Source organism: Melopsittacus undulatus, chromosome 12 (genome assembly GCF_012275295.1).
Source record: "Melopsittacus undulatus isolate bMelUnd1 chromosome 12, bMelUnd1.mat.Z, whole genome shotgun sequence".
NCBI lineage: Eukaryota > Metazoa > Chordata > Aves > Psittaciformes > Psittaculidae > Melopsittacus > Melopsittacus undulatus.
In genome coordinates, this window is record NC_047538.1 from 4,312,571 (window position 1) to 4,339,100 (window position 26,530).

The window sequence follows — 26,530 nt, forward strand, 5'->3', positions numbered from 1 at the left end:
CCCGCCTCCTCCGGCGCGGAGCGGAGCGGCTGAGGTCGGTTCCGCCATGGCGGAGCACGGGAAGCGTGGGGCGGTGCCGTGGGACGCGCCCTGCTCCGGCCCCGCTTAAAGCGCCGCGGGATGGGGCCGCCCGGCACCGCCCGGCACCACCGGCAGGTGAGCGGGGCTGGGGCGGGCAGCGGGAGCCAGCGGCACCGGCACCCAGCCCGGCTGCGGCGTGCGGACCCCCTTCCCCCCAGCCCTCCCATGGCCGCGCGTTGTCCCATCAGCCACCCCGTTGGTTACCCCGCAGGGCTGCCAGCCTGGTGTCCCGGCCCCGCACAGCACCCTTGAGAGGCGCACCTCCTGCAGCCGCGGTCAGCTCGGGTGGGGAGGCTGAGCTTGGGAGGATGCCGATGGCAACAGTGCGTGTGTAAGCGCGGGCCTGGGAGCAGTAAAAGTGACCTAAAGCGAAGTAAACGGGCACCACCAACACATAAACGCAACAGGCGCATCTGCGCTGATCAACATCAGGGAGCTGATCATAGATCGGGGTGTTGATCATAGATCTTTGATCCCAGATCGGGGTGTTGATCATAGATCTTTGATCATAGATCGGGGTGCTGATCATAGATCTTTGATCATAGATCGGGGTGTTGATTATAGATCTTTGATCATAGATCGGGGGTGCTGTTTATAGATCTTTGATCATAGATTGGGGGTGCTGATCATAGATCTTTGATCATAGATCGGGGTGCTGATCATAGATCTTTGATCACAGATCGGGGTGTTGATCATAGAACTTTGATCATAGATTGGGGTGTTGATTATAGATCTTTGATCATAGATCGGGGGTGCTGTTTATAGATCTTTGATCATAGATTGGGGGTGCTGATCATAGATCTTTGATCATAGATCGGGGTGCTGATCATAGATCTTTGATCACAGATCGGGGTGCTGATCATAGACTTATGCTCTGAACGCTGCCGTGTAGCAGAGACAGAGGAACAGGAGCGCTCAAGGGTGTTTCAAAATGCCTTATGTAGCAGCTGGTTTTGTTGTTTAGAAAATGCTTTGTTTCCCTTAGCGATAACTGCAAGCTTCTGCCAGCAAATCTGTGATGCATCTGATGATAAGGAAATGCTCCAACTGTGCCCGTAGGCAGAATTTAAGCAGGGCCTTTCTACAGTCATTATGGCTTCAGATTGTCAGTGAGATAAGGCCCTTTCCTCAAGATGAGTGTTACCCTATAGATACATTAATACCTCATTGCTTGTGATGGGAATCTTAAATCTCAAGTGGGAGGACAGCAATCCTGTGATTTGCCTTTAGTGCCATGGCACAGTTGTGGGAAGGGAAATAAATACTGGGAGTTGACTGCGCTGGTTTTGTGCCACTATCTCGATCTCCAACATATGCTTTGGGATAAGGCTCCCAGATCAGTGCCATGTGAATGCAGGCAAAGTCCTGTGAGAGAAGGTGGTCAGGGCTGGTACTGTGCACCCCCCATTGCTTTTGCTTCACTTCTCAATAGGTCTGTGGTGCTGGTTTTTACTGTGACCTGCTATGATTTAAGATGCCCTCTTCCTCTTGGCAGCAGAAGCCCCACGCTCCCTTCTCATATCTCCTGCCAGCAGAAGTCCCCAGGTGATAAAAATAGACTTTCTCCCATAGCGTTTTGCTTGCTTGGGAACTCAGTGTAAACAGTAAAGATGAGTTCAAAGACCTTGGATGGCCTAAACCCGCAGAGCTGATATGATAAGGACAAAGTATACATTAGCTTGTGCAACCAAAAGCAGGCTCCAGTGTTAAATAATGCTCAGCAACATGCTGCTTCCCAGTGGCAGTTTGAAGTTTTGGCAGGTACAGAAGCAGGTAACACAGATGCAGATTTTAAATGGTAGCTTTTTTCTAGTTACCTGTAATCACTACCTCATTTTAAAGGCGTAGGATAAAACACTTTGGGAGCTAAGTGGAGGCAGGGAGAAGGGGATGGTGGCTGCTGACCTTGTTTCCAAGCAGCCACAAAAAGGAATATGAACAGTGTAATTGGTAAAGGAAAGAACTGTGTGCAGTGGTATTGTCTGTGGAGATGGTATGTCTTGCAGAAGAAGGTTAATGGTTAGAAATACAACTGTGATAGCAGCAAAGACAAAACAAAGGATGGTATTTGTGGGGATGGCATGATCAGAGGGGATTTTCCAGGGTTTTTTTCTAACATAGGAACAGTTTGTGCATTCTTGTATACCTTCCCCATTAGCACTTGCTTTCCTACCTACACTGTAAAGAAGCACTGCTTTTTGGGAACAAATAGTGGAAACTGGAGATGGACACAGTCCAAGAACCAACTGATGTAGAAAGAAACAGTTATCTGCTGGCATGTCCAGCCCAAGGCTGCAAGATCAAAGAGGCTGCTACCTGATGCACATGAGAATCGTGCACTCAGGTCAAAAGTGATGTTGACCTGATTTTTGAGAGCCAAATTTGACCCAGCAAGCACAGATCTACATCAAAGTGGCACGAAACCCTCTGCAATTAAGTTTTTACCAGCTCCCCCCCCCGGTACTGCTTACAGTGAAGGCTGGCAAAAGGGACTCCTTGGTGATGATTAACATTTGACCTTGGCATAGACTTCCTTTTCACTATCTGCTGCCCACACTAGCCGTAACTGCTCCTTGCTCTCTGTCCTGCCTTGTACCCACTGTGTTCCTTCTGTGACCCTCCTCCAGAGAGCTCACCATGGTCAACGAGACCCAGCATAGCTGCAGTGCCAGCTCCAGCTCCAAGTCCGATGGTGGCAGCAGCAGTGGGAGCGAGAGCTCCAAGGACAGCTCGCGCTGCTCCACCCCTGTCCTCGATGCTGACCGGCATGAGCGCCTGCGGGAGAAGATGCGTCGACGCCAGGATGCTGGAGACAAGTGGTTTTCCCTGGAATTCTTCCCTCCACGCACAGCCAATGCTGCTGTCAATCTCATCTCCAGGTGAGGGCTGCAGGGCGGGAGGAAGGAGAGATGAAGTGTCTGGTGGAGGGTTGGGAAATAGCTAATGAGGCAGGCTCTGCCCCATGCTCTGTCTCCCCTTCCAGGTGACGAAGCAGGTAATGGGGCTGTGCTTTCCTGCTGAGGAAGGTAATGGACACCAGGTAATTTGTCTTCCTTGGAGGCCCCTGCAGAGTTAAGTGTCATGGTGGGGTTACTGAGGGGGCCAGGCTGTTTTCCCTCTCCCATGCTCTGTGAATATGGAGCAACCCCACTGTCATGCTCAGGCTGAAGCAAAGTGCTGGGGAATAATGGAGCAGAAAAGTACCTGTTAAGAGCAGAAAATATTCCTTGATGGGCAGTGTGCCAAAGTCTGTAGAACAGATGCCACTGGCTTTCAGAATCATCCGGCCACTATGGTTTGTGCCTCAGTATTACTGAGGACTACAGTTTTAGCCTTTGAATAGGTGTCCCTGTCTACATGCTAAATGAAAGGTGACAGTTCTCAGAGGAGGTAAAGGTCATCCTGGAGCCCAGTGGGGACCCCCACGAGCCACCATGCAGTCACCAGGAGGAAAAGAGGTTGTTCCCTAACTCTGTAACTGCTGTATACCAGTGCCAGTTTTACTTCAAACAGAAAGGCCTGTTCTGGTCCAGAGCAGGAGAGGGACAAGTTAGGGGAGCCTCTGTCTCTTCTATTAAGCACACTTTGGAACACAACAGAGATCGTGTCCATCTTTTCTTACCTGTGGCCTCTACAGTTAAAGCTGGGAACAGGGCGTTACAGCACAATCTCCCATCTCAAAAGGAACAAGACTTGCACTGCTGGCTATCAGAAGACATACCAGTCTAATAGAACATGCTGGCAGGAAGTTTATTGTACAGAGACCACTTAAGTTGCCTCTACAAAGACACTGGCAGCGCTTCCTCATAAAACCTTAAAAGGACGACTTCCCTTATTTACCCTGGCCACTTGCTAAGCTCTTAGTTCAACTCATCTTAGACTCATCAACACCTTTAGTTGCTGTCATCCAAGCTCCTTCTGCCTGTTCCTAGCATTCCAACACTGAGCAAGATATCCCAGGCATAGAGAGGGGAGTTGGCTTCCTAGTAGGCTAATGCAGCTCTAAAATCCACAGGTTTGACCGCATGGGAGCAGGTGGTCCACTCTTCATTGATGTGACGTGGCACCCTGCAGGGGATCCGGGATCTGACAAGGAAACCTCTTCCATGATTATTGCCAACACTGCAGTCAACTACTGTGGCCTGGAGACCATCCTGCACATGACATGCTGCAATCAAACTAGGGATGATATCACAGGGCATCTGCAGAAGGCCAAGAGGCTTGGGTTGAAGAACATCATGGCCTTGCGTGGAGGTGAATCCTTTTATCATACTTTTCCTGAAGCTGCATTGCTGTTGCATTCAATTTCAGGGTAAAAATGGAGAAATAAGATTTAGAGGCTCCTTCCACTGTGGGAATCAAATGTTGAGAGTGCATTTCACTTGATCCCTTTGTTGGCAGTCCCTCCAGCTCAAGGGTAGACAAAAGCAGTCCATGGGTAAAACTGCAAGCATGGGGGTTTCATCTCTTTGCCCTCCTTTCAGCAGGAGGATTTATGGAACTAGCAGATACGAGTCCTGCAAATGGTTGGAGAGCTGTGGATTTGTTCTCTTTTCAGATCCTGCTGGTGAGGAGTGGGAGGAAGAAGTAGATGGTTTCAACTATGCCATTGACCTGGTTAAGCACATTCGCAATGAATTTGATGATTACTTTGACATCTGTGTGGCAGGTAAATATCCTTCATTGCAGAGTGTGGGGAAGGGTCTGAGACAGGGACACCAGCTCAGCAGTCCCTCTCTGGAACTGAGCTGGGAGAGCACAGTCAGATTGGCAGCATTGATTTCTATTGTATTGTCTCTAACACCAGGGTTTCACTACTTCTTTCTTCCCCTTTCCTCCCAAAGGCTATCCCAAAGGTCATCCTGAAGCAGAGAGCTATGAGGCAGACTTGAGGCACCTGAAGGAGAAAGTCTTTGCTGGGGCAGACTTCATCATTACGCAGCTTTTCTTCCGATCAGAAACCTTTCTCAAGTTCATGAAGGACTGTCAAGCCATTGGCATCACCTGCCCCATTATTCCTGGCATCTTCCCCATACAGGTGAAATCCAGTAGTTTTGGTTTGGGGAGGGAATAAAGATCCAGATTAGGTGTTTGTGGTTCAGGACCTGAGAGAGGTCTATAAATACCCTCCACAAAAGTTCTGGGAAGCAAGAGTGCTAAGTGTGATACATCTGTAGGTGGTTTGCCAAATTAAACTCTTAGGCATGTAATAACAAGTTTAAAAGGTTTTCTGTGCCCATATGGCAAAAAAGGATATAAAGGACAGTGGTCTGCCAGTCCTGAGGTGTTAGTCATCACTGTGAGCATGCTGGGCTCAGGCAAATAGGAAGAAACCACCTGAAGGGACATGACCAGGACTGCATTACCATCCTAAAGATGGGGCCTGGGAGCAGAATCCAGGAGCTCCAGTTCTAAATCTCCTGCCACAAAATAGAGATCAAGTCTCTGTGTTACTGAGATGTCAGAAAAGGGCCTTTGGAAAATGAAAATCCCCTGCATCCTCACCCAGGGTTACCACTCCCTGCGCCAGCTGGTGAAGCTCTCCAAGCTGGAAGTGCCTCAAGAGATCAAAGATGTGATTGAACCCATCAAGGACAACGATGCAGCTATCCGGAACTATGGGGTGGAGCTGGCAGTGTCCATGTGCCGGGAGCTGTTGGATAGTGGCATGGTGCACGGGCTCCATTTCTACACCCTCAATCGGGAAGTGGCTACTACCGAAGTCCTGAAGCGCCTGGGCATATGGAAGGAGGACCCCAGGTGAGCAGAACATGCTGGCTTCTGTTAGTTCTCTTCCACATACATCCATTCCATCTACTAAAGGCTCCAGCAATGGATGGGTTAGCACCTCTCCTCTGCTGCTCTTTGGGGTTTTAAGCACCTTTCTGCATTTAGAACTTCACACTTCCTGCAGGTCTGACAGAAGCTGGAGGGAATAGAAGGGACAGCTAAAGCAGGAATTTGATTCAGTCAAGCAGCTTTAAAGTAGCCCATTCTGGAACTATAACCACCTACACTCCTGCCACTTGGAAGAAACACGGTTTTGAGGGCTGTCACAACCCCTTGTTTGGAATAGGTGCTATGTAAGCTCCCACTGTAGTTTTTTAGGGTTCTTTGCAGCTGATAAAGGGAATGTGGACTTCTCTCTGAGCCCACAGCCTTCAGCGTAGACAAGAGAAAGCAAAAGGAGAACAGATTGCTGTTTTTTCTTGCTAAAATCAGCTTCACACAGTGCTTTTCCCTTACCTCATCCAATGGCAGGGGTCAGTCCTGTACTTAGCCATTTAATAGACACCTACTGAGCATCCTGTGAGGGAACTGAGTGGGAAAAAGATTTTCCATAAAGGAAGAAGAGCTTTTTGAGCTACTTATTGGCAAACAGAACTTCTCTCAGCCCCGATTACTTACAAAGCTCTCCAGGGAAAGGGGTTCCAGCCTCAAGGGGAAAGTCTATCAGAGGAACTGTGTTAACATCTGCTCCTCCCCTGCAGGCGGCCTCTGCCCTGGGCAGTGAGTGCTCACCCCAAGAGAAGAGTTGAAGATGTTCGGCCAATCTTCTGGGCCTCCAGGCCAAAGAGTTACATCTATCGAACTCAAGAGTGGGATGACTTCCCCAATGGCCGATGGTAAGCTCTTAGCCTGCAATGGCAGTGGGATGGAGGTGTGGTACAAAAGACTGCTCCACAGTCTGTCTCTATTAGTGGGTGTCCTGGGAACACTTTGGGCTTGACAAAACAGGTGGCTTCTTAAAGTGGTCCCCAATTGCTTGGATTTGAGGTGAGAAGAATGGCATTGAGGTGTCTTTTGGTCTCTAAGTGGATTTTGTTGGGTACTTCTCTTCCTGGGCGGCTGTGTTCCTGCATCACCAAATCCTGTTAATCCTGTGTCTGCTCCCCTTACAGGGGTAACTCCTCCTCCCCAGCCTTTGGGGAACTGAAGGACTATTACCTCTTTTACCTGAAGAGCAAGTCTCCTCGGGAGGAGCTCCTGAAGATGTGGGGAGAAGAGCTGACTGGTGAGGAAAGCGTCTTTGAGGTGTTCACATGTTACATCACTGGAGAACCCAACAAGAATGGGCACAAGGTGAGTGATGGTCAATGTGGCACAGACAATAGCACGTATTTCCTCATGCTCCTGGTACCCCATTATTCTTCTAAGCAAGAACTGGCACTTCCCTATCCAAAAGGATTTGCTGAGATAGTGGCTGAAGGGAATTCAGCAGCCAGACCTAGGGCTCAACATGAAAGAAAAGCTTCTGTAGCATGACAAGATCAGTACTGATAGACTTCAGCAGTCATTTAGAATTGCCTCTAGACCAAAGCTGGGAATTTTCTCCTGAAGCTGGTGTGTGAGACCATTAGGGCACTTCCGAGTTCCTTCAGCATCCAGATGGTAACCTAAGGGTTGTTATATCCATTCTGAACCATCCTTTCTCCCATGGCAGGTTACGTGTATGCCTTGGAACGATGACCCTCTTGCTACAGAAACCAACCTTCTGAAGGAGCAGCTGGAGAAGGTTAACAGACGAGGAATCCTGACCATCAACTCCCAGCCAAACATCAATGGGAAACCGTCCACAGACCCCATTGTCGGCTGGGGGCCCAGTGGGGGCTATGTTTTCCAAAAGGTACTAGTGGCTAGGCAGCAAAGAGTTATGACCCAGTTTGGTCTCTGGTAGGTAGGCTTTCACCCACATAATCCTTCTGCCTACTTATCTTAATACCTTCTTGCTCAGACGAGGCAAAGCTCCTTTGGTGTCCCAAGAGACAGATTATGCCAGCTGTGTGGCTTACCTCATAGTTGTTTTTCCCACCTCAAAATGTCTGTTGAACATTTACAGAGGTTCTTGGGTTTACTCTGAACAAGTAATTACTGGTCAGAGAGGGGTGATGAAGTTCTAGGTTCAAACATATGCCTGCCCACCAGTGTCGAACCACAGCAACCTTCCTTGGCTTACAAGCAGCCTTGTCTGCCGAGCCTAACCTCCACTGTCATGCATTTTCAGGCGCTGGAGCCCTGCCACTAATGGCTGCGATAGGAATCTCCCATCAAGGTAAATGCCAGGCAAGTGGCTCATACTAGAAAACAAAGCAGCCCTGTTCAGAAGGGATCCAAACCGCTAAAGCCATGAGACCAGCAGATGGCAAATGCAGTTATGTTTTCAAAGGGAAAAATTCCCCCGAGGTGAGGGGAAATCCATCATCTCGAACAATAGCCAGGAAATGGGGGGAGGGGAAGCAGTTGTTGGGAGCAGCCAAGCACAGAGTAGCAGTAGATGGAGCAAGTACAGAATTAGGTTTTATCAGCACATAGGGAGAACTGGGAACAAAAGATGAGGACAGGGAATGGTGGGGTGCTTGGGAGAGCCCAGCTGAGACCTGGCTTCTGCTCCCACCAGACTGGGCTGCCTCAGAAGGACACTGCTGTTCACAGGGTACCATGCAGAATGGAGGCCTTTCTGGCACAGACTGCTTCTGAGGCTCAGTAGTTGTGCTTACACTGGCTGGAGCTTATTGCAGCCTGCTTGCTCATGTGGGTGCAGAATGGGAAGCTTGTAGCTTTCCTGAGCTCACTGCTTCTGGGTTGCTGCTTTTGCTCTCACCATTTATTCCCCTGCCCTTTGCTCAAGCCTCCTCTGTAGTACCTGGTTCTGGGAATGGACAGACAAATTTTAGGCTGTCTGGTTTCCATGCAGCCCAGACTCTGTAACTGTCCTCTTGGTTGCCTGTATTTGTCTCAGCCCTGCCATGAGTTAAGGCTATTATTCCCTTTCCCCTTCCCTCCATGTAGGCATACCTGGAGTTCTTCGCCTCCAGCGAGATCGTCACGGCATTGCTCAAGGTGCTGAAGAAGTATGAGTTGCGAGTGAACTACCACATCGTCAATGTCAAGGTGGGCTGTTGTTCACAGGACACTTCCTTTTACCACCTTGGGAGAGAAACAGGGATTCACATTATCATTCTGAACAAAGTGGGACAAAAAGGCTGATGAAGGGAAGGGAAAGTGAAGCAAGTCAGCTGTGATGTGCAGCAGCTGTCTGATATCTTACCAAGGAGAGGAGAAATGCACTCGTTCCATCTCCCTTAATCTGTCCTCCAGCAGTTGCTTCAGAAAGGTTTTCCTTCTTTTGGCAGGGCGAGAATATCACCAATGCTCCAGACCTGCAACCCAATGCTGTCACCTGGGGCATCTTCCCAGGCAGGGAGATCATCCAGCCCACTGTAGTGGACCCTGTAAGCTTCCTCTCCTGGAAGGTAAATCCTCCCTCCTGCTGGAAACATTGCTGTGGTGCCCTGGGAAGTTCAGAGTGTCTGGTTTGGTTTTAGTTAGCCTGTGATATTTCTCACAGCTGAGCACTGTTGTGATGCTGCTTTTCCTGTTTCCTCGGTGTAAGGAGAACTTTGCTCCAGCAAGAGCTCTTCACAGATCCCAAGTTCTCTGTAAAGGGAGGCTGTGACGGTAGCTCTCTCTCCCCTCTTACACGCACAGGGGCAGCATTGAGCCATCTTACTGCAAACATGTCCCTCTTTCCGCCCTGGCACTTCCCATTGCCTGGAAAGCAGAAGGCTCCTTGCTCAGCTCTTGCAATTTTACTGAGAACAAACAAGCCACAGGCTGGCCAGGCATGTGTGACACTGCTTGTTCTAAATGAAGTGATATGAAGATGCAGCTTAACGTGCATGATGCCACTGCTGATATATAATACTTGGTTTTACTCTTGGCAGGATGAGGCCTTTGCACTGTGGATTGAGCAATGGGCCAAGCTCTATGAAGAGGAGTCACCCTCTCGCATGATCATCCAGTACATTCATGACAACTACTACTTGGTCAATCTGGTGGACAATGACTTCCCACTGGAAAACTGCCTCTGGCAGGTTGTGGATGATACTTTTGAGTTGTTGAACTCTCAGACTCAGCAGTGAAAATTCCTATTCCAGTCCCTTACTTCCTCCTTCCGTCCACTGACTGTGGGGAGAGCTAAAGAAGCTCCTGTGCTGATGGAGGAGCATGCACTCCTAAACCCAGTGACCAGGCTAGTTCTGATCCATCCACACTACATGCACTCCTGTCCCCAACACAAAGGCTCCCTGACCCCTTCTTACTGAACAATAGCCAGAACTACTCCAGCCTCTCAGCTGAGGCTCTAGACTGAGCTTGAAGGCCAGCTCTGCAGGATGAAGAGGGGCTTATCATGGCTACGTTGATTACATGATAACCCTTATGCATCAATGTGATAAAACTCAGAGAGGTTCTGGTAGCTTTTTCATGTCAGAAATGCTGCCTTGGGGGCAGAAACACTCCTGTCAGCAGTGCCTATGCAACAAAGCTATCTCAGTAGTTACCAGCCATCAAAAGCAGCTCAAATTTATTTTACAGTACACTCCTAGGATGTATTCCTTCATAACTGATCATATCAGGCTCTTTTGCACTCACTCCAGAAGCAGGTTCAAATTTTCTCCTATCTTTTCTCCTTTTATTGTATTTCCTGTTTCCTTTTTACTGGAAAAATGTACATTTCTCTTCTGGATGAGACTGAGCAGGAATCACACTATTTCTTAGATTAAGTACAATAAAATACACAAATATAAGTGTCTCTTGTACTAGGCCATACTCTTCTAAGTAGCAAAGACTCTTGTTTGCAAACTAACCAGCCTGACACAAGGGAAAATATGAAGAAAGCCAGTTTATGGGCAGTTCTGCCTTCACTTTCAACAAATTCTGTAAGCAAAGTATGGACAAAGCTCCCTCGTGAAGCAGAGAAAGCTTAAATCCTAGAATTTACCAACAGCAAGCAGCTACAACCTTTGGCTTGGTTCTGGAAGGTCACAGGAGCTGTGGTGGTCCTTTTCCAGTGCCTGTAGGGAAAGACAGCCTTTCTTTCCTGACCTAATGACTCAACAGCCTTAGGCCCCACAGCATTGCAGTTAGGGTTTAGGGGAGCCATGGAGGGAGCCTGCTTTGTGTACTTAACAACCCTGCAAAGCTACCACAGGGTAGGAAAACAAGGCCTAGGGGCAGCTCCCAGTGGGATTTTGAGATCCCTACCATGCTGTGAGCATCTCTTTCAAACAAGCAAGGAAGAAAAGCCTTTTCCAGATTCTTCAGACCCTCTCATTACAGCTGTCTGAGACCAGGCTCATATATCCAGGGTAATTACAGGGCATCAATCACAGAAGCAAGTAATGGGAAGGTGGAGGGTCAGACACGCCTGTCTTGCCTCAGCAAAGCTTTTGGTGCTCAGCTGTTCCCAGCAGGTTTCTTCATCCCCAGCCTATTCAGCACAGAAAGGAACCAGCAGGAAGCAGTCAAGAGGTTGGCCACCCACTGAAAGGCTTAATGAAGAGCTGATGGACCCAGACAGGGGGAGGAGGTGGGAGCCATGTGGGAATCCCCCCCCAGGGGAAGAGTCAAATCTAAAAATAAAGACCTGAGTTTGCACCTACCAGAGACAATCCAGGCTTCGAAATCAACAGGATGTAGCATTTGCACGGGCAGAGTCCTGCTCATCTCTAAGACTGATGTATTTGCTTACTCCCCTGCATGACACTAAACTCCTGTCCAGCAAAAACAACATGGAGTAAAGGGAGAGCCTGTAAGGTGGTTTTTGACCTTTAATCAACTCCAGCAAAATGAGGGTCCAGAGGAGAGGGGAATGCAGCCTCACAACAAAGGGGGAATAACTTCTCCATTTGTGCCTCTAGGGAGGTAGGATATGAAGTCCTTTAAAGAGGACCTTTCATAGGTACCATCTCTTCCTGGTTGTCCTTTGGCTATCATGCTTCTGAACTGCAGTGCTCCTTTTACCCCGTGAGCAGAGCGTTGGCTTCTTGCTTGTGCAGAAGCAGCTCTTTGTTGTGACAGCCAGCTGTATCCTCCACGTGTCCTCAAGTGAGCAGCAGCTGCAGGCAGGCCCCACCATTCAGCAGCCTCCTTTGTCCTGGAGCTGGAATGCTGTTAGCTGGCGCCACCTTCCAAAGGCCTTAAATAAAGTGGACAAATCAAATACCAAGGTTACCCTTGGGGGATTACAGCCACCCTCACAGTACCTTTTCCTCTAGCAATAGCTTTGCCAATTGCCTCACCATTCACTCAGGGGAACCAGGGGAAGGCTCTATGTTTCTGTAACCAGTAAGTGAAGTGCAGAACACAAATCAATGTGAGAAAAGGAAGACCAATGCCCTCTCTGCCCTTTAATTTCAGTGTCTGCTCTCCTCTTGTTAAAAGAGAGCCTAATCCTGCATGGATCTTTGGGAGGCAGGCAGAGGAGCAAACCAGGGTTTTGAGCTCTAAGGCTTTGCCTCCTTACTCAAATTCATAGCAATTTGTCTGCCCCTGGGTGCGAGTCAGCACAGTTCTCCTGCACCAATGCGAATCTGTTTCTTGCCTGAGTGGGCTCTTGAGAGGCAGGGGATTACTGGATTAACATCGCTGATAACAGTGAGGAAAGGGGCACCCATCAGGGAGATTGACTGCTGACACAAAGCTTTGAAAAACACCCAAAGATGAACTCACATAAAGCTGGAAGCTATTTCCCTTTGTCACAGGCAAGTCCCAGTCCTTGATGTACTCAACTTCCCCCTAAGCAAGTGATTAGTGCACTGAGATAGAGGGAACAGCAGTCTCTTTGGGGGTGCCTCTTTGTCCACTGAGATCCACAGAATTAAAGCAGTCATAAATGCTTACCTGTGATAGGAGGCTCCTGGCTTCCTCCTCCAAGAAGTTCTGCACCACACAGCTTTGCAGATGTCGTCGTCTCCACACTCTCCAGGCCTTTTCTATCAGCCGCTGCTCATCCTGGCAGGAAGAGGCAGTGCACAGATTAACTGGGCTGTGCAGGCAAACTTCCTCACATCCCTCTGGTCCTACCTTGCTTCCAGTTGCTTTCCCAGATCCCTCTTGAATGACTTTGCATTGGTAAGGAACAAAGCTGACTACAAACAAAGCTCTTCCTGAACTACTGCCTCCTACAAGTATTGTGGTTATTAAGTCCCTGGGGAGAGGACAATGCCCCACCAGTGGTTGCTGTATGTGCATCATCTTGTCCCATGGGTGGGACAAAGCATATCCCACACAGCTAATTCGCAGCCAGAACATGGACCTGTTTCATAGATGGCATGGGCCTGAGAAGAAGGGGAAGACAAATGTCAGCCCTCAGTAGGCTGTGGACACTGGAGGGATGTATCAGGAACACAGATGAGGATAAAGATTATACTACTTGCTGTGAACTTGTTGCACAGGCTACAGATAATCTATACAAATCATCCTGTCTCAGTTTCCCATCTGTAAGATGAGGCAAAGCACAATACATGGATATGCCAGTCTGCCATGCTGATGTTTCAAAGAGAAAGACAGAAAAAGTAGCCACAGGATTTCTGGTGTTCACCTGTACTTGTTAAATCTGCAGGTCTCATCTCCCAGGATGTATGCAAGGCTGCAGGCAGCACAGGCTTGCCCAGTAATACCCATCACTGCCACCCTGGTAGCAGAGCCACTCACCAATACTTGAGCCAACATCACCACCCTGCTGGCTTCTTTCCACTGGTGCCATGCCCCTGCCAGACAACGCAGTCTCCTATTATGCTGCCACCTGTGAAGCACCACTGTGTGATGCCACCTCCTCAGATACTTCCTCCTATAGGCACAAGGGGAAAATAAGCTTCATGAGCCCAACTGCCCTACAAAGGGAGTCCTTCCCTGATGGCAGCACGAAGAGGGAGCCTAGTGCCTTCACTTACCCAAGCCACTTCCAATCCCACTTCTCCAAGTCCACCTCTGCTTTGTTCTCCTGGATCCTTGCAAGCGTAGAAGAGGGTCCTATCACACTAGGTCTCTCTACCAAGTGAGGGAGCAGCAGCCTTTCAGCTCTGTTTTGGTTTCTGTACATCACCAGCCAGCGGTGAATGGCACTGGGAAAAAGCCCAAGAGGGGCAACAGGTGCTGAACTCTTCTCCTTGTCTCTTCTGCTTTCTAGGAAAGAAAAGAGGAATCACAGAGAAGCTAACCACAGAGACAGAGACGGAGCGATCAGAGCTGCCATGAGCCCTTGGTCCTTTGGCTCCTGAACACAGAAGCCACCCACAGTCAGAGTTTGACTGCCATGAGCACCTATTCCACCACAGAGCAATCCCAGTAATCTGGCTGGCAAACATTCCTGTGCTCACTCACACTCCCCATGAAAGTAAGAGAGGAGGGGGAATCTTCTTACTCATGGACCAAGACAGAGACATCTTCTTGCTCTTCCTAGCACCTATCAGGGTACTGCATTGCCGTGAACACTGGGAAAAGGCAGCTGCTTTTGTCCAGTAGTTGCAGGCCTGCAAACACAAAGAATGGAGCTGCAGCCAAGGCTAAACACAATGCACACAGACAGCACACACACAAACTAGCCTTAGAGATACACTTATATTCATATCCCTGAAGGTCATTTAATGTGCTAGACCCCAAGCTGGAAAAGGCACAGATGAGATCCCAGCAGGAATGACTCAGCCCTTCCAAATCAATCGACCTCTTTGTGGTTTGCTAGCTGTGAGCCCTTTGAAAGAAGCTGCAACTCTGACAGCTCGCTCTGCTCTGCAGGGATAGTGATTATCCCATCTTATCTTTGAGCAGAGAGGAAGGAGTGCTCTTGTCTCTGTGGTCAAAATGTCGCCATCCCTTATTGCTGTGCTCCAGATGGTGGCTGCAATCAGTGCCAGATTATGGTGATGAAGTTGCTCACAGTCTGGAAAGAATTTCAAGGCAGGGTCTAAGCAGTCACCACAGGTCAACCTTGTCACTCTATCTCAGTGCCTAGTGACTCACTGAAAGAACAGGCAGTGAAGAGCAACTATCTCATAGGGACCTTCATCTTTTCTTACTTGTTTTACTGTAGCCACAGATCCTAGGTGCAGAGCTTGCCGTCCTCTTGAGGCCAGTCGCCAGCGGTGATAGGCTTTGCCCTGAGAGGTTTCCTGCCACTTGTGCTTTCTCTGTCCCAGTACCCGCTGTTCAGCTCTCAAGAATTTCACCCTCCACTCAGTAAAGCTGACAGCCAGGACACGGTGCTCTCTGACCCTTCTGAAACAAGAGAGGGCTTCGTGCTCCCTCAGTCTACAAGCAGTGACATGGGCCCAGGCAACCAAGCATCTGAAAAACAATACAAGCACAGAAAAGTGGCAGATGCCTGAAGTCATATGTCAGCACTAAAGAGCCTCTAGACCAAATTCTACCTTCTCTCCCAAGCCTGCAGTGTCAAATGTAAGTGGTCAAAGCAACCAAAAGAGCATTCAACAAGAAAAAGTCTGCTCCTATTACTCCTTCTGCAATCAACATTTATGTATCTTTCTCCATGTTACTTACTTTTCCCAGTGCCTCAGAAAAAGAAAGGAATTAGATTAGTCTTTCATTTGAACCCATGCCAGCAGCTGACCTTTAGGATGATGCCTGAGGAAGGCTTTTTTTCTTATGGGATGAGAATAAAACAGCTAAAATCTCCTTCAGCATGGAACCCAACAGACTCCTTGAGTCTTAAATGCAGAACCAGGCACTGAATCTTGTTATCAAGATTCAGATTTTAAGTTTTTATTGGATGTCACAAACCTGCATACATGAGATGTACAACCAGAATCTGTATGGAGACAATTTTATTCCAAAAATACTGGTGTCTACAGGAGTTACTATTAACTGCACTGTAAATCTGCACCCACGATAATCTCTCTATATCTTGGAGGCTGATGCAGTCTTCCTCTGCAACCCCAGAAGCAAATCTGCTTTAAACTCCTAGCTTATCCTTTTGGTTCCTTGTTCCACTTGGACTTTCATTATGCAAATCATCCCACTGCACCATAGGGCAGAGGTAAATATCCTCTGCCTGGCAGAGCTTTGCTGAAGATCAAGAGAATCTATTGCAGGTTATCCTAGCATGAAAAATGCCCCCCTCAGAAGAGACAGGGCTCAGGCTGTACCATATCCAGGTGAGAAATTAGAAGCGCTCTCTCATCAAAGGAGGAAGATTAATGGTAGAGACACACTCTACAGGAAGGAGGGACATTAAGGACTGCTCTCAAACACAATTCCCACTAGGGTGCCACCTCACAGATTGATTTGCAGAAGAAAATGCAGTTGGATGAGGTGTGTGCAGAGTCGAAGTATCACAGCCACTAAGGTTTTACAGGGATTTTAGTTGCTCTTTCCTCTTTCCTAAACCTGCAATTCAAAAGGCAATTTGCTAGGGCTAAACCTGCACTTCTCATGCCTTAAATTAATCCCTGGCATAAAGAATCTTATTTGTTCTGTCTCTCAAATAGAACCACCTGAACTATTCCTTGTCCACTGCAGCTGGACACTTCACTGTGTTTCAGGCAGAGAGTAGCCTCACACAACATAAACCACACAGAAAACACATTTCAATGAGACAGCTACAGAACAACAGCTGAGAGAGAAAAGATGTTCTTAATGATAGGCAGCAGACACCTTTCTCTTCATATTAAATTCTCGTGGTTTCAGCATCTGCAAGATAACATAAGCTTCCAAAATATACAACAGTTTCACCTAACTCAAGCTCTAGTTTGAATACACTGGATTCTCTGCTATATAAACAGCTGTTCACTCAGAAGCTTCCCTCACTAATGCTTTCAGGGCAGGAAACAAACCTGTGCAGGAGAAGATGTTCCCTGAACAAAGCAGCATATTTCTGCTTCCTCATTTGGCAATACCATGTCTGCAGGACCAACCTCTTCTTCTCCTGACAGCTGTGCTGAGTCCATTGCTGCTGCAGCTCTCTCACAGTACGCTTCCCTGTGAGAGAACACGAGGCTGCTGAGCTGAGCCCAGTGGTTTTCTTTCCAGCACAAAGAGCAAACACCAAATAGAACCAGACTTTTCTCTTAGACTTTTCAGTTTATAGGGGTTTTTTTTCTGCAATGCAGTCACACCTTCTTTTTTTTTCCCTGTCCTTCCCCAAGCCAGGGATCACAAATCACTTCCACTCTCACCTGGAAGGCACTTTTCCATCAAAAACTGGGAGTGTCCCTTCCCTGCATGTAAGTACTTACAATGTCAGCACTGAAAGTACAAGGGACAGGATTAGGACTGTTAAGCAGCCTCAAAAGACAGATCCAGCTCCCATCAAAACAAAGCCCAACTCTTGGCTCTAAGGAGACATGTTCAGGCTCAGAATGCTGCATGTGAACTCCATTTAACTCCCCAGCTGCTAAAATGCACTGCTTGAACACTCCTTTGGTACTGCAGGTAAAGCAAAATCTACCCTTTTTCCAATCAGCTGCCAAAGGAGCATCTTCCCTAGCACAAAGCAGTGCAAAACAGCAGAGCATGTGTCCTGCTTATAACCACAAGAAGGCAGTGACACAGGCACTCACTGACCCCTGAACTAGTATTGTCATTCCAGAGTAGTGCAGAGTTACAACCAGAAGTAGGACTTTTCTCCCTCCAAACCATTCCTGCAGCATTCCTCTCCCACAGACACATGTGCCGCTGGTTAACTCACTTTGCCAGCAGGAATGCCAACGCCACAGAGCATCAGCAGTCATCTGGTGAATGTGACACCTGAATCTCCGGTCAGCCTCCACTTTCTGCACCAGTCTCTTCTTCCAGAGGCTGAAAGCCATCTGGCAGCAATGAACTTCATGTTTTAGAGCTGCTGCTGCTGCTTTGCGGTCCTTATTTTCCATGGTCCAGTGGTGCCAGCTGAGAAAGGCTCTGAGAAAGACAAAGGTCAATGCATCAAATGTAGGAACAGCTCACAGATTCACAGCCTTGTAACTGAAATTTTAACCATAAACATACACGAGGCCATCTAGGAAATATGTCTGATCTAGTAACATCCTTTCCCCATTGAATGGGAGGGGAAACAATGAACAGGGCAAGCTGTTGGGAGTAAGGTGTTCTGTCCTGGCTGTGCCAAGCCTGTTGTGCTCTTCAACCTCCACATGAATACAGAGCAAGGCCAGTTCAGTGGATAGAAAGTTACAAGGGCTTTTTATCAGCAGTGCTGGGCTTGCTCTAATTCATGAGGCATCCCTTCAAAGCAGAAATGACTGTGTTCAGATATAATAATTTTGAAGCAGGAAAAAAACCAATAATGGGCTGCAAAACTCCCCCTGAAGACAGAAGAACCATAGAATACAATCATAGAATAGTTAGGGTGGAAAGGACCTTAAGCTCATCCAATTCCAACCCCCCTGACATGGGCAGGGACACCTCACACTAAACCATGGCACCCAAGGCCCTGTCCAACCTGGCCTTGAACACTGCCAGGGATGGAGCATTCACAACTTCCTTGGGCAACCCATTCCAGTGCCTCACCATCCTAACAGTAAAGAATTTCTTCCTTATATCCAATCAAAACTTCCCCTGTTTAAGTTTGAACCCGTTACCCCTTGTCCTGTCTCTACAGTCCCTAATGAAGAAGATAGCTAGAGGAAGAATTTTCTTAAAAGAACATGTAGAGCTCTCAAACCAGACAATTTTAGGCAACTCCTGGAAAGCACAACACCTACCGGGACACCTGAGTGAGCCTGCAGTGCTGCTGAGCCTTCACAAGTTGCTGAGTCCGAGCTGACCAGACAATGAAGTACCTCTGAAGCAACCATGTCTCTGCTCGGTGGCAGAAACTCTTCATCTCCTTGTCAGAACTGCAGTCCTGTAACACAGAAAAGTACAAAAAGGCCTAGAACTGCCAGTGTAATACAGTTAATCCATTCAGCTCAGCCCCTTCCCCTTGTGGCTGTGACTTCTATGATTGCCCAATTCCCTGTTGCTAACATGAGTGTCTAACATATCCCTTTTAAATCCTTGACACCTGGCAGATCCCCAGCTCAGCTGGAAAATGGTAGGGAAGGGCTACCCTGAGAAATGCCTCTATCTCCCAAACCTTCTGTCTGAGAGAGAAGAATAAATACAGAACAGCAGTGAGACCTTCCATATGCTGATACCGAAACCCAAAGGCTCTTCACTAAAACTGGGCTATGCAGAAAACACTTGTACATTCACATGCATCACACCACTTTTCAGCCTCACCTCTTCCCATGTAGGACTGTTTTGAAGCTGGAAGTTATTATCTGGACTCTGCAGTGCCAAAGTCTGGAACTGACCTCCTGAAAACCAATTTCTTCCGCAAGACAAGAGACAGGGGAAAAGGGAAAGAAAGAATAGGATAAAGCATCCAAAAGGACGGTGTAAGGTGACATGAGGTACTATCCAAAAGGAAAGAATTCAACCAGACCAAACAAGGGACCTCTGCTACCAGCATCCCAACTAATCTCCAACTCCAGTTAGTTAGTTCTAAGGATGTCCAACTCACCCAGATCCAGTACTCCATGGAGGAAAGGAGGTCTGCAAGCACAGCTCCTCACCCAGTTCAGCTGGCAGCTCTGCACACTGGTGTGGTTGCAGAAAAGAACTGTAATAGGGTATGTGTGTGACATCCTCAACAGTCAGAACAGAGGAGAAGCCCTGCTGGCTGCTGTCACTAAAGCTGTATTCCTGCAGGTATGGAGGGAAGAACATGCTGTGAGATAAGTGTCCTCGCAGTGGAATCACTCCGTTATTAATTACAACCATGCCGTTTACTACTCTTTTTGGCAAAGATTCAGGGAAATCCAGGATGCATCCAAAGGAACTGCAGGCTAGCAATTACAGCTCTAGAGTGCAAACATGTAAGTGATGGGAAAGCTATTTCTATACTGAGAAAAGGAGAAATGGGCATATGCTCTTCCTCAAGTGATGAGGCTCTTTGTGCCTCACCCCTTCCACCTTGCAGCTACAAACAGCAGCAAGTGCACAAGAGAACCTCCCTAGCTCAGAACCTCCCCACATCACTAAATGTGGACTAAACCAGGAAGGCCACAGGCAGAAGTGACTTTACAGTTTGATTGTCTTAACACTCGAGGACCTCAGGCTCAGTGCTCTTCAGGCCTAAATACTAAGCACAATTTGCTGATGACAACATCATGTTGAAGCAGAAATTTTGCCCCCCCCCCCCCCCCAAATCCTCAAGACCTCCTCACCTTTTCCAGCGAGCTTTGAGAGGCCAGAGTAGCTGAAGCACTGCTGTCAAAGCCAGATGATGTTGAGAGGTCCTCAGCAAACAGCACAGCAAGAGGTTCTCCATAAAGAGTCTTGTGAGAGTGTCTAGGACTTTGTTCAATTGTCTTCAGCATGTGACACTTTTGGTGCCACAATTTCAGAGCTTTTTGGAGTCTACACTGCTCCAAAGCCTGAGAGAAAGAACTGAGACAGAACATATTGAGACAGCTGTGTGACTAAAAAGGGATACCAGAGGGGGATACTAGCACAGACATGATGAATGGCAGATGGTAGCAGAAAGTCAAATGGACACTACTAATGAAGGCAGGGTGCCAGGAACTGGCTGCTCTTCACTCACTCAGCTCTGTGATGCTCGCACAGCCTTGCTTTCCACAGCAGATAGACTCTCTGGAGCTTCACCTTTTGGCAGAAGTCATCAAGAGAGCAGCCTGCTTCCTCTGGAAACCATCTCTCTACAGTCCACAGTGGCTGATCTTCATCCCTCTTTGTCACAGTCTTGTCAGCTACTGAGCTTATAACTGCTCCTTAACCAGTTATAGAAAGTGACAAGAGACAACATTTGTCAGAAGGCGTGCCTGAGAAATTCAACCCAGCTCAGCCTTCAAGCTGCTTCTTTTCAGCAAGGTTTTAGAGTTTCTGCTACATTTACAAAGCAGAACAACAAATATCCATGTAGCTTCACTACATATCCAGACACATCCAGAATAACTAATCCTCTGCCCACTCTAGTTTGCTAATATCATGTATCATCTGAGCCTCTCTATTATTTGGCTGTTTTCATCTGTTTTTCACCATGCAAGAAGAGGAGGAAGGAGCCCAAGCATCTCCAACTCTTAGATTCTGCACAGGATTTCAAGCTGCTCACCATAATGCTGCCTCCATCGAAGGAGGAGGAAGTTTGCCATTGCTTGCTTATCACCTTCTCTGACCTGCAGCCTCTGAACCCACTGCTGGAAGTATTTCCTCAGTGACACTGCTCTGAGATGGGCCAGGTTGCACCTGTAAAGTGCCTTCTGTTCAACAGTCTCCTTCCATGCATAGAAGCACCTGAATACCAAGGAAAAATGAAAGTACATGATAAAACAAGTGTTCAAACTTGTGTCTCCTCCTGAGACTGGGTTTAGTTCAGGAATGACAGACAGAAGCTGTCATCTTCTGAGGTTCTATTAGTTTATTTCATTAAAAAGCCCCTGTCATGCTCAGAGCACAGCAGCACAGTGGGTGTTCTTGGGTTTGGTTTTCCAGGACATCAAAGGTCAAGACCAAAAAGCTCTGGCAGTGCACAGGAGGGCAACTCATAATGTTTCTGGCCACAGTAGTTCGTTTTCATGTTTCTATCCCTACTTTTACCTTTATTAACTCCTAAACCAAAAGAATTTGTACTTTACAGTACACCACCATGACACTGTCTGGGTTGGCTCTGACATTCCTTGGACTTTCACAGTGAAAAACCTTTCACATGAAAAATAGCCCTCATCAACTTACTGAGAGACCAAGTTTCTTTGGATCCGAGTTGTCAGCGCTGAGATCTGTTCCTTTTCCAAGCATCGGGAATGCCACAGCCAGAAAACGTTTCTTAGCTGCTTCTTTTCTAGCAGAGCACGGGCTTCCAAAAGCCTGGCTTCCTCTTTGCTCAGCAGCTCCTTCTGCAGGCGCCACAGTCTGAAAGCTACTATGTTGCAGGGCACGAAGAGATTGACAAGAAGAAAGATAACTTAGAAGACTTCAAACAAGTTAGTGTCACACAGCAAACATCCCCTGGCTGAACTCCAGCTGTCTGAGAAAGGGCCCTTAAGGGAGACGGCTCACATCGCTGTAGCAACAGAATCAATAGCTCAGCTGATCCAAGGAAGAAGGCAAAAGGTGCATGATACAGGGAGTGGTCCACCCCGCATCATCACAGATACTGGCCCCACTATGCTCTTTCAGAGCATCAGGCTCTGAAAGAGTCAGGTCAAAGCTACAACTAGCCACAAATCAAGAAAGATGGTGAAGCAGTGATTACCTCCAAGCTGTTCCAAGGCTATGGAATGTGTGCTTACCAGCTAGTCGTCTCATATCTCTGATTGCCTGAGCTCCTAAGCAGAATGCATCTCCTCTCTGCCTACGATGAAGCTGTGTCCACAGTTTTCCTTCCACCCTGAAAGGGTCACAAGATGCTTTAACATCCATCTGTCCAAAAAGACACAGAACAGAACCCAATTCCTTCCTTCTCCTTGGGTAGCTCTCTCTTTTCGTCTGGATTTGTTCCTCTGCCTTCAGAATCAGAAGGCACAACAAAAGGTTTTTCTTTTAACACATCTACTGTCCTGCTAAAGACTGTAGTATTGCCTCACTCTAACCTCATTTATGCCTGTACTCAATAAATAGTACAGGAGTTTTTCTGTCAGCCACTCAGACAGAAAACAGTAGTGCATGGAAGCTCTGCAATAGGATTATTTAGTTCTTAAAACTAAGTTACTCATTTCTGCAGTGCTTATTTGCAGCAAGTACATCCAAGGACCTGGAAACAAGTTTGCCACCACATGAGAAAAACTTCTCCCTGTGTTTGTAAACCTCCACTTGCCCAAGACAACAGAAAGAGAATGCTCTCAGCTTACCTACAAGCCTGCTCAACTTCCTCTGAGTATCCTTCTATAAGCTGGTGATCAGCTGAGGTTGTCATAGTTGCTAATCTTCCTACTCCAAAACCCCCCACTGATGAACTATGGGTAGAATACAGCTCAGGCTGTGGAGCTTGCTTCTTGCTCTCTTTCACCACAGCTTCCTTCCACTGGAGGAGAAACCACATGATTAGAACAAACTGCAGGCAGAGTATGGGGGTCCACGTCACTGAATTTCACACAGGGTAACCCCCTTCCTCCTCCCTACCCAAATAGGATTTCTGCCTTCTCCGACCACACAACAGAAAACTCATGGCACCACTTTACTGTCCCTAACCCATCCTCACCCTGTGGAAGCTGACAGCTAGCAGAGCTGAGGCATGTCTCTGCTGGGCCACCTCTAGCTGCATCCTCCTCTGGCACACATCCCTCTGCAAAGCACCAAGGCCCTTCTGAAGCAATTGCTGGCTGTAAAGCTGCCTGGCTGCAGCCCTTTTCCAGAGGACGTGTCTTCTCCAGGCTTGGAAACACCTAGCTAGCATTTGTCTGTCACGTAAGTGCTGGAAACTTAAAGAGAAAAGACAAGTGAGCTCCAGTTAACAGAAAGGAAAGTTAAACACAACCAGGAGGTGGCAATCAGAGTTCAGCCACCAAGCTGGAAAGAGGTATTTCAAATCAATCTCTCTAAAGAGTGAAAACCCATCTGCCTCACACCCAGATTACGATATCGTTGTTACTAAATTGGCAGCAATCGCACATACATACACAGGTCACAGATTTGAATCCCATCTCCTAGATATACCCCGTTCTTAATCTTCTCTAACTATGCAGTGAGCATGCTGCAATTTGCTGTACTGAGCACTAGCATACAAGTATCATTTTTCATCATTCATTCATGCAAGTATCAGCAGCAACCAAGGCTGAATTTAGAAGGCAGAATTTAAAAGACAGAGAGATTATTTTTTTTTAGCATATTCCACTCTAGATAATAACCTTTTGAAAAGAGATTAATGTAGCCCTGGAGCCAGCCATGGCAGAATAATGCAGGTTAAGTCCTAAACCCAAATGATCCCAGAAGCATGGCTCCTTGTCTACTTCCCAGCAGTTTTCCTCCCCTGTTAACTACCAGTACACTCACACAGAAACACAAAAGCCTTTTCACCTTTGCTCATTCACCTTCAATGACCAGAAGCTGTTCTCAGAGACCTGCAGACAAAAGGTAATAATTCACATGATTATTCACACTACTCTGTTGAAGAATGTTTGTTGCCACAACATCAAATCATTTTGGATGGAGACCAGAAGAGTGCTGCCTCAGGGTAGTGTATTATGTCAGAAGCCTTTGACATTGCTCCACCATTGCTCTGTGAAGTATTCCAGACATGGAAAAGCATGACAAAACTGAATCTCAGGGCCATGCAGCTACACACAGAGTAAAAAACAGTTTAATTCCCTCTGCACCTAGATCTAGGGGATACAAACACGTGTTTACATTCCCAAGAACAACCAAGTTAATCTAGTCTTTAGGAAGAAGCATGTGAGACAAAGATGCATATGTTGAGACAGAGTATGACCATAAAAGAGGAGATTCCAGCCATTCAGTGCCAGAGAAAATGGTAGGACAAGCATCCCATCACTGTTGTACCTCAACTCTGTACCTCTAGCATGGAGCACAAGTAGTATCTGTGAACAGGGTTGCTACTACTACACACCAAGTACACTCTCACCTCTCTGGACACAGCTTCCCGTGTCTGGCTCCCTTCTTCACAGCACCGTGGTTCTTTGGCAGTCCTCTCCACAGAAGGTTCTTCAGACTGGTCGAGACTGGAATCAGCTTCCCAATTCCTCCAGCTCCTTTGCTGAGAGTATTTGTTTCTCCTTCTTTCTCTGCTCACATTTCTACAATCTATGTCAGAATAATCACCAAAGCCTTCTTCAACCTGAGTAACGGAAGGGCTGGACTGGCTGCTGCCCACCACAGCCATTCTGGCTGCTTGTGATCTAGAGTCACACACCTCTCCTGACTCTTTGCTGGACTTAACGTGAGGCTTGGAGTTGCTAACTCTTACAGATTTAGTACTAAGCTGCTGGACTGGTCTAAACTCTCCAGGAGTGACTCTCACACGCACTTCCCTTGGGGTTCCATACATGGCTACATCAACATTCATCTGAGCCTCCCCCACATCTGTCTCCAGTGACACCTGCAGACCCTTTGGATAGATATTGGCTGGGAGGTCTCTCCTCCAAGATACAGCACAAGGGGATGCCCCATTAGATGTCTCTTCTCCTTTAAGAACCTTTTCAGGGGAATGACTTCTTGTGTGTACATAAAAACTACCAGTTTCAAGAGCTGGCTTTGCCTGGGACTGGTGTCTGAAATAAGGGGAGCAATTGCAGGAGGAATGTGCTGCTGTATCCACTAGCCCTCCAGAGCCCACCCCACAAGTGAGGGTTTCTGGCTGGATGTCACCCAAAATGTTGGTCCTCCATGTGTTTGAGTCAATGCATTCATATCTGTGAAATACAGAGACAGGGACTGCACGACTGAAGTCCCTTGTCACTGCATTAAGGCTCCAGTCTTTAGCAAATGGAACACCCCATTTCAATCTTGCCTGAGTGGCACTGGTCTTTACTCCAGCTAGCTCTCCTGCACTCAGGATACCAGGAGCTGAAGCATCAGGAGCAAAGCACAAACTGCCACTGCCTGGAGAAGACCTGGGCTCCAGAGGAAGGGAGCCCCATATCCCCATCAAAGCACTTTCTTGCTTAAGCCTCTGGACTGCACAGTACAAGCTAGCAGAAATCTGTGAGGACTGCAGAAGAGTCTGAAGAGACTCCACACCAGATAGCTCGAGCTCCCCCAGGGTCAGGGCTGAACTACAACAAGCATTCACACTTTCACTTGAGCTCCTTGGGGCAGGACACACTAGTAATTCCTGCCTAAGAAGGGAATCTACAGTACGAGATGATAAATGTGCACTGACCAGTAAAGGATCCAGAGAATCCATACAAGAAGCAGCAGGAGGCTGATGCTGTTGTTTTTCCACGGGATAGTCACTATTCTTGTTCCTACTTCTAAGCAGTGATGGTGAACAGTGTGTATGGAGCAGTTGCCAGCTGTCTTTGCTTCCTGAGGGTGTTGTTGAGGTAAGTCAATACTCTCACTCCTTCTCCTAAACTATAAGCCTCAAGGTGTGACTGTCTCTGAGGAAGATTCACAGCTGGGAGCAGTGACAGAGCAAGATGGGGAATCCTATGAGCCACACACTTAGAGCTGTGCTGCTGCAGCCTATGGCGGAGATTATTCTGCTTCAGAAAGCAGGAAATGGAGAACTGACTGGAGTGTCCTGCAGTGGCCAAGAAGGGCAGGAGGGATTAGTCTGTCTCAGACTGGGATCTCTCTTCCCAGCTGACAGGTGCAGTACGCAGTTCTGCTGTCCGGCTGGGGGTTACACTGAATGCAGCAGCATCAAGCCAGTGATCAGAAATGTCTATTCAACCTGTAGTACCTGTATACAGATCAAGTCACTTTCTTCTGAATGTTGCTTTGCTCTGAAGAAAAAGAAGAAGAAATACAAACAAGGAAGCATGTGTATTTCTCATCACATCTTGCCTAGTTTGCCAAAGGCTTTGGGTACTTTCCTTATTAATTTCTTGTCTCCAATTCACCAGCTTAATTCTGAAAGTATTATGGACCCTACTGTCTTCCTGTTTCTCAGCAGACAATCATGTCTAGCAGAGCAGGAATGCCTGAAGGGAACACACAGTTTGCAACAGACAACCTGGAAAGCAAAGACTTT

At 47.6% G+C, this 26,530-nt stretch overlaps 3 protein-coding genes across 4 annotated transcripts; 1 reads left to right on the forward strand and 2 right to left on the reverse strand.

The window, feature by feature from the left end:
• Nucleotides 1–16: 16 nt before the first annotated feature.
• MTHFR (methylenetetrahydrofolate reductase) lies at nucleotides 17–10,670 on the forward strand. Of its 2 annotated transcripts, none has more exons than XM_005143673.4 (12): nucleotides 17–156; nucleotides 2,709–2,960; nucleotides 4,097–4,335; nucleotides 4,640–4,750; nucleotides 4,926–5,119; nucleotides 5,591–5,841; nucleotides 6,573–6,707; nucleotides 6,984–7,164; nucleotides 7,526–7,708; nucleotides 8,872–8,973; nucleotides 9,216–9,335; nucleotides 9,807–10,670. In XM_005143673.4, the coding sequence occupies exons 2-12, from the start codon at nucleotides 2,719–2,721 to the stop codon at nucleotides 10,002–10,004; spliced, it is 1,956 nt and encodes a 651-aa protein (XP_005143730.1). In that variant the 5' UTR covers nucleotides 17–156; nucleotides 2,709–2,718; the 3' UTR covers nucleotides 10,005–10,670. The 2 variants fall into 2 exon arrangements, with proteins under 2 accessions (XP_005143730.1, XP_030900166.1); XM_031044306.2 differs by lacking the exon at nucleotides 17–156 and adding an exon at nucleotides 3,065–3,121 and having other exon boundaries at nucleotides 2,902–2,960.
• A 1,027-nt stretch (nucleotides 10,671–11,697) lies between these two features.
• C12H1orf167 (chromosome 12 C1orf167 homolog) lies at nucleotides 11,698–19,317 on the reverse strand. The gene is made up of 10 exons (XM_034068365.1): nucleotides 19,099–19,317; nucleotides 18,579–18,721; nucleotides 17,567–17,778; nucleotides 16,713–16,857; nucleotides 14,940–15,207; nucleotides 14,288–14,396; nucleotides 13,818–14,049; nucleotides 13,579–13,714; nucleotides 12,766–12,876; nucleotides 11,698–12,061 (listed from the first exon to the last, which is right to left on the reverse strand). Exons 2-10 carry the CDS (start codon nucleotides 18,698–18,700, stop codon nucleotides 12,002–12,004), a joined length of 1,395 nt encoding a protein of 464 aa, XP_033924256.1. The 5' UTR covers nucleotides 18,701–18,721; nucleotides 19,099–19,317; the 3' UTR covers nucleotides 11,698–12,001.
• Nucleotides 19,318–19,377: 60 nt separating this feature from the next.
• Nucleotides 19,378–25,249, reverse strand: LOC115945586 (uncharacterized). Its single transcript, XM_034068412.1, has 10 exons — nucleotides 24,458–25,249; nucleotides 23,893–23,936; nucleotides 23,078–23,297; nucleotides 22,728–22,900; nucleotides 22,170–22,267; nucleotides 21,613–21,799; nucleotides 20,993–21,174; nucleotides 20,465–20,651; nucleotides 20,088–20,310; nucleotides 19,378–19,563 (listed from the first exon to the last, which is right to left on the reverse strand). The coding sequence occupies exons 1-10, from the start codon at nucleotides 24,896–24,898 to the stop codon at nucleotides 19,378–19,380; spliced, it is 1,941 nt and encodes a 646-aa protein (XP_033924303.1). The 5' UTR covers nucleotides 24,899–25,249.
• Nucleotides 25,250–26,530: the final 1,281 nt, after the last annotated feature.